Here is a 7,989-nt window from a genome sequence, read left to right as displayed (position 1 = left end):
GTGTTTGATATCCTTCAGGGTCCCAAACGGTCGAGTGATCTCTGGAAATTCCCGTAGTAAACCGTCGTATTTCGTCTCTCCCACGACGACCTTAATAGATGGTATTGAGCACTTGACGGCGTGACCACGAGTGGTGAGTTGTGTAAGTCCGTCTAATAGACATTGATTGCGCACGTCTACCAAAAGATTGTAAAAACTTAAAAAGTCAACACCAATGATGGGCTTGGATACTTCCGCAATCACAAATCTCCAAGTGAAATCTCGACGAAGTCCGAAGTTTAGGCTGAGCGTGATAGTGCCGTAGGTGTTTATAGGCGTGCCATTGGCGGCTGATAGGACGTAATCGGTTTTTACGCGGTGGCCTGGAACAGCACTACGTGGATAAACACACAAGTCGGCGCCCGTATCGATGAGAAATTGAGTTTGGGAAGTTCGGTCTGTGATGAAAAGACGGCGTGGAAACTGACCGGGCTCACTGGCCGTCATCAGTGATGACCCGTCCCGTTTCCCGATTTATAGTTACAAGGTTCCTTGCATTTTTTCGATTGGGATCCATAACGCCAATGATACCAGCATATTCCGTCTGCGCCATGATGAGTGCGGCTTCGAGATCGTGACCTTGGACGGTAAGTATTTGGTCTTGAGTCCGGAGTACGCGAGGGGCGAGTATTTAACGCAGCCACTTCACTTCTCAACGCTGCAATCTCCTGATTAATATTTAGACTAAGTTGAGAAATCTTAAGATTCAACATGGCTTCAAAAGTGTCACTTCTCGACATTTCTGCTATTTGTGGTAGTAAAGGACCCGATGCGTCTGCGATGTTGTCCGCATGGACAGCGAGATCTTCAAGCTTACTATCTTTCACTATTGCCAACGCTACCTGTATACTTTTCGGTAAACGGCCCATCCAAAGTGTCTTCAATAACGTTTCCGGAACAGAAGAGTCGGCCAGACTTTGGAGATGGCGTAAAAATTGTGATGGTTTACGGTCTCCAATCTCAACGCGTTCTAAAAGTTGGCGTGTTTTCTCCTCTTGGGAGGCACTAAGACGTCTTATCAACTCTTGTTTAATTTTGGCGTACTTACTGTCTGAGGGCGGCGTCATAATTATGTCCTTGACTTCCACTGCGTATTTTGGCGGTAATGCTCCAACTACATACCCGAATTTTGTACTGTCAACAGTGACTCCCGCGCTGGCGAAACTTCCTTCGACCATAGCAAACCAAAGTTCGGGATCTGACGAAATGAAATCCGGTATCTTGACGGCTACTCGAGCAATTGTTTCGTCTGTCTGCGCCATCACGTCGAGGTCACCAATTTGTGGGTTATATCTTACAACACACAATTATTTAAATGGCGGTAGACTTTTATTAAACAAAATTATAACACTAAAATAGACGTATAAACACTAAAAGAAAATATATGTATATACAGTAAGGAAAAATAAAATAATCGAAGTAAACATAATACACGATGACAACAGCGGCGGGGTGTAGCGGTCGTGTAGCGTATCGCGGACTAGACAGTCTGAACTGAACTAACTGAACTGACTGATTCTTCCGATATATATATAGCTCCGATAAGGCTCTCGCTAATTCTAGAATATTCTATACCCGCGTAGGTTATCTTATGGCGTTATCGAAGTTTCTCGAAGGTTTTTGATAACGAGAACATTCGAGAATATTCGTTGCGTATGTTTTGGTCGCTACATTACTATGATGTGTTTTTTTTTTGTGTCTTTTACCACTTTTTCTCAGCTCTCACCTTACCGATTTCTTTCAATGATACGTCAAAAGATCATAAATCATATCTAGTCGAAGACATTACCCTCAAAAATTTAAATAATTTCCCTCGTTCCCCGTCAATGGGGGAAACCTCCAAAAAAATTACTAATTTAAAAATTGCTAATTTTCGAAATTTCTTTAATTTTTTTACTTAAAATTGCCATAACTTTTTTACAAATGAACATATTAATATAATTTTTTTTTATAGATGCTTGATATCTTTACTTATCATTTGGTATATTATTTTCAAAAATTTAAACCTTTACCTGCCCACAAGGGAGATTTAAAATGGCAATTTTTTCACAAAAAATTAACTTTTTCAACTTTACTTTTGAAATTGTTCCGGAAATACTGACACTTTTATATATATCTTAAATTAATGATAATGTAATATAATTTATTATGGAAAAAAAAATGTCGGTCTTTATTTTATCTTCATGGTCAAAACAGACATCAAAGATAATAAAAAAAATACGATTTTTGTAAAAAATTTATTTTTTATTTTTTTTTATAGTTGCATGTTGTTTGTACCTATCATTTGGTGTATTTTTTTTATAAATCTGATTTTTGACCTGCCTACAAAGGGGGTTTCAAAATGACAACTTTTTCACGAAAAATTTACTTTTTCAACTTAAATTTTGAAAGTGTTCCGGAACGTCTGACACTTTTATATATATTTTAAATTAAAGCTAATGTAATTTATTATGAAAAAAAAAATTTGACCTCTAGAATTGTCTTCGTGGTGAAAATGGCTACCGAATGCTATTATTGTGTGTAAATTCTCGATTTTATTTTTTACATTTTCAACCTTAGAATGTTATAACTTATTGAAAAGTGTATGGATCAACACAATTTTTTTATGAGAAATAATATTTTTTAATAATCTTTTTTCTATATACTTTATCTTAATCAGGATATTAATAAAAAACTAGCAGATCATGTAGCTTTTGGAATAATCCACCAATTTTTTAAAATTAAANATAAAAAACTAGCAGATCATGTAGCTTTTGGAATAATCCACCAATTTTTTAAAATTAAACACTATCTAAAAATTTGCATCTTAGCGTTTTTTTTTTTTTGATAGTGATTTTAACACTGTCAGATATCATTATACTTGATCTAACTATGCCACATCACCACTGTGCCGTGACCCCCCTGTACAGGGTTGTTTTTTTTTTGTTTTTTTTTTTAAGTTCTCTTAATTTAACTTAACTATCATCTTATTTTTGTTGCGTGTTCCATCTCTTTGGACTCGTTTTGAGTCCATTGAGTAAAAGCTAAACAAGTCACATATTATCATAAGTTATAAAAATCTTAGCTACAGTTCCTTGGTACTTTGAACTAATTAGTTTTTCAGCTTATTTGTTTCTAGTCCTTCCTTTCCTATCACTACCTGCACAATACTCTTCAATGACGATATATACAAAAAATTTTAAAATCAACTGATCGACTGGCTGTTCTCTTGTCGCTTATGTTTGGTTAGGTTCCTTAACACTATTTGAATCCTTTTCCTTACAATATATATATATATAATTTAATGGAATATTTTTTAATAACTAAACATCGAACAAAAAATTCATGAAATAAGTTTCTATTACACATATAATAATCATTATTTGTTATACATTCAAAACATCCATCCGCAACAAAAATTTGCGTGAATAGTTCATATAAATACTCTAAGGATGATAGCGGTGAATTCATTATGATAATTCAACTACGAATAATATCGAAATTTCTAAAAAATAGTTAGTTTATTAACCTACATTCGGATTTGTATTTTTGAAGTTGAATTTCTTATATTGCAGGACCATAGGTTGAAACGTTTCTACATTTGTACTCTTGATTTTTTGTTCTTAATTTAAATATATCAATAATACGAAAACATAACGCAAATTGTTCAAAAACTCAACTTATTTTGTTTTATTTGAAAGGTTACAAATATAAAAAAAAATCAAATTAATTGGCAGCAACAAAAAATTTGTAACTTTCATGGCGCATCGAAAAATTACAAAATAAATATAGTTTAAAAAAACTAAAAAACACGCTTTTAAAGCACATTGAACTAAAAAGTTCAAAATAATTTTTAAAATAAGCTTAAAACAATATTGAACGAAAAGTACTAGAATTATTGTTATAAAAGCGTCGGGCGCTCAATATACGAAAAATATGGCACGAAGCACCCACGCTTTTATCACAATAATTCTAGTACTTTTCGTTCAATATTGTTTTAAGCTTATTTTAAAAATTATTTTGAACTTTTTAGTTCAATGTGCTTTAAAAGCGTGTTTTTTAGTTTTTTTAAACTATATTTATTTTTTACTTTTTAGTTTTATGTTATGATAATAGTTACTATGAATTTCATGGTTGTAACGGGTAACGGGAATACAGGGTTCGATTCCGGGGAGAGAGTCTGAGAAACGGCTAGTGACTAAAAATGATACGGGAATCATCCCCCGTAATCGGAATGAATACACCACATATCTCTTAATGAGAATAAACCGTATTAATATATAAGTTTTAATAGTAATTAGAATATATATATACATGTAAAAGGACTTAAGTACGTAAACGAATCATGCATGAGGTATAGCCGTATTTTGTGGGCGGGGGGAACATTATACACGAGGCATATACGGCGGCAGAGGCGTCGGCTGTAGGAATATATAAATGAATATTAACATATACGTATAAATATTAATATATATATATATATATATATATATATTAATATTAGCGGTGGCGGTAGGAATATAATGATCTTCGCATAATATCGCGGCACTTTTGCTGGCGTCGACGACGCGATGTCCGGCGTGATCCTCGGGCGTCAAAAGGTTAGCAGCGTAGATGACAACAGTGCGCGAGTGCGGATCGGTTTGTTGACGTCACTTTGACAACGAGAAGAAGACTACGGTATCATTAACGGCGGGACGTCGTCGGCCGTGCGGCACTTGCTGGACTTTGCACCGCGGCGTAAAACGACGCGGGGCTGTGTCAATTACAATAAAAATTTGTTATATATATATATATAATTGATGACAAGCGCGCGTCTACGGGTTGGAAAATATTGTTCTCTACGAGTGGTGAGCGGGGTGGGGCGAATGCGTTACGACAGTATAGTCTCAAGGTCATACACGACGGAATACGCGACATAATAACACGTGCCGCGTGGAGTTACAAACTTACAAACAACATACATGTGAAACTAATATAAGCGTGTTAAAAAAGAGTCGCCAATCTACTGGGCGAGACAGTGTATTGTCGGACCACAGTAGGATTTAAAAAAATTAACTTTTGCACATTAAAACAATTAACCAAAAATATAAAATTAATAAATATTAAAGTTGATGTCCGTTGAGTCGTTGATAGTAGATGTATACCAAAACCTCGTGACAGTTGTCACATAACCATATCAATGAGGGATGACCTAATACAAGGCCGTTGCCCGTACCTTATAAACTAGGGGAGTTGATTTTTGAAAGGAAAAAAAATACACGAGTCCATTGAAGATGGAACACGCAAAAAAAGAAAAATTTGATGGTTAAGTTAAATTAAGGGGAATTTATTAAGTAAAAAAAAAAACAAAAAAAATTAAATTAACACGAGGCAAAAAACCGAATGGTCAAAAAACCTCGTCTACAAATTAAAGGGGACAAAGAAAGAAAAAAAAACAGACATTAATAAAAAAAATAGTTACACCTACACTTTTATTGTTAGAGAATACGATAAACGTCTTCTGATACCCACCGGCTATTAATCGCAACATTGCCGCTAAGCACGGCGGGTATACGTTCCAAGTAAGCGACTGGTTTTAGGCAGTTAGACTTAGCTTGCAAGACGTTGGAACACCCCGGAATAAAATGCACTACGTCACCACATTGTACCAATAATATATACATATCGCCCATAAAATATAATATAAAACCTATAAAAAAAAAAATCACAAGAAATATGGATATAACATGACAGGTGGTCTTGTAACACGCCTGCCATGTTGCGGGATCTAAAAAAAAAAATAAGGGCACCTAAAAAAACATGTAATAAAAAAAAAAACTCGCCACACGTGCTTATGGCACGGCGCACTAATAAAAAAAAACTGGCTCAAAACATTAAAAACAAAAATATACATTACCAGCCCCAAAGGGCTAACGAATATGGAGGCAGGTTTAGCCGACGCCAATATAAAAAAATTACATAATCAAAATTTATCGGACACTCACGTAAAAAAAAAAATGTATATATATAAAAAAACAGTTGTAGCGCATACAACAAAAATTACGACCGCTACGGACGAAAATTAGCGACGACCAGTTCCGATGATGGCTAATTTCCGACAAAATGTCCGGCGTTTGACCCGGCGGTCCGTTGGCGACAACACGGCTAGCCTTTAGAGTAGGGGTCAAAAAAAAAAAAAATTAAATACCCAGTGCCGGAAATTATTAAGAACAATTTAAATCATAAGGCGACAATGTATGCGGTGAGCAGTGCAAATAACGTTCAAGATAGGAAAGGAGCGAGGTGGATGTACACACAAATGCCGTCCATGAACCGGTCTGAAGTAGTACACAGCTGACTATCTCGCACGCGCATAAACAAATCACAACACCTTATCATGATAATTTTACCGACAAACGCCGTCGCAGTCCGCATTCGGCTCAACACAAATATATATATATATATACAAATAGACAAAAAATAATTAGATACTTTTGTCACGTTACATATTTTAAAAAGACAAAAATATCTATACTAAATAACTACCTATCATATCAGTATTACTTTAGGAACTACTTATTTTAGGTGAAGAGGGAAGTGACCCTTTGGATCACGGTTGGTAACGAGTTGTTACAAACACCGTTGCAAAAGGTTAAATGGACTTTTACAAGGAGGCACTTATCTTGATCACGGAGGTTATGATCACCGTTGAAGATTAAATCAGCTTTTTTAGAAAAGAATTTTAATATAGAAAATTTTGATCACGGTTGGTAACGCGTTGTTGCAAGCACCGTTGAAAATTCTCTATATTAAAGATTAAGATAATAGGAAAGAAATAAAGAAACTTACTCGGTGGAGCGGTGTATGTGCGTAATCTAGTCGCCAATAAATATTGCAATCATTAGAAATTATATAATTAATTTAACAGTGAACAAGACTGTAATAAAAGACATTTACGCATGCAGTGAAGGTGTACCTTATACTATCCGCCACAACTTGAGTAGTGTATATTAATCGTTTACTGATAATTTATTTTTAATATTTTGTAATGAATAAATGTGCATTTTAATATCTTATTTAAATTGCGAGTTCCCGTTTGGACTGATGTGTAACATAAAAAATACAATGTATTATATTATTTTGAATAAAAGTTAACAGCGCTGTCCAAGAGACTTTCTTGCAACTGACAAACGGCACTAAAGCTGTAGCGTAACGATACAAGATCAATCAGTTATCAGACTAAATAATTAATAGAACTAAAATGTGTTGCTACTTAATTTTACATCTTTACTCACTATGATGAAATTTAAATTTGCTAATTCAAAATTTATCAACAAAAAACTTCCTTTGGGAGTTTTAGTTGGAGAAAATCCAATATCGTTCGTTTTTTTATAAGGCTGTTAAAATATAGTTTGAAAACATTCAGATAGTTGTTTGAACCAGATTCAAAGTAGTTTGTTGAAATTTTCTTTTTAAACATTATTCGTTTTACAAATTAAATAATTTGCAATAACGTACAATAGTTTGTTATATTACTATAATATTAATAATAATATACTGTTTTTGTGTTATCTAACTGCGTTGTCGCAACTACTTGTACGATTTTAATTTAATAAAGTCTTTTAGATCACACACGTGTTTTTAATAATTAATATTTTTTAATATCTTGTTGAATACTATTCTAATATCGTCACTAATTGAAGACGAAACATGGTGCAATCGGTATTTTAAATAAAAAATCGATTAATATGTATATTATAATATGGGTAATAATGACGGATTACGAAAGGTCGGAAAAATTGAAATCGGAAGGTGACGTACAAGCCAATTTCAAATTATTTAGGCAAGAAGTAGAGATCTACTTCACGGCTAACGAAACGACTAAAAAGACAAAGAAAATTCAAGTCGCCAAACTGTTGAAACTGATGGGTCCGGAAAAATATACTTCCAAAATGAGGAAAATAATGTAAGCGCAATACTTGACGCAAT

The 7,989-nt window shown here is 34.1% G+C and overlaps 1 protein-coding gene across 1 annotated transcript; it reads right to left on the bottom strand.

Moving 5' to 3' along the window:
* Positions 1–485: 485 nt before the first annotated feature.
* On the bottom strand, positions 486–1,301 carry LOC126904124 (uncharacterized). Its single transcript, XM_050682854.1, has one exon. It carries the CDS (start codon positions 1,299–1,301, stop codon positions 486–488), a length of 816 nt encoding a protein of 271 aa, XP_050538811.1.
* Positions 1,302–7,989: the final 6,688 nt, after the last annotated feature.

The sequence above is a fragment of the Daktulosphaira vitifoliae genome, unplaced genomic scaffold (genome assembly GCF_025091365.1).
Source record: "Daktulosphaira vitifoliae isolate Bord-2020 unplaced genomic scaffold, ASM2509136v1 Scaffold_4, whole genome shotgun sequence".
Taxonomy (NCBI): Eukaryota; Metazoa; Arthropoda; class Insecta; order Hemiptera; family Phylloxeridae; genus Daktulosphaira; species Daktulosphaira vitifoliae.
This window is presented reverse-complemented; position numbering and strand designations above follow the sequence as displayed.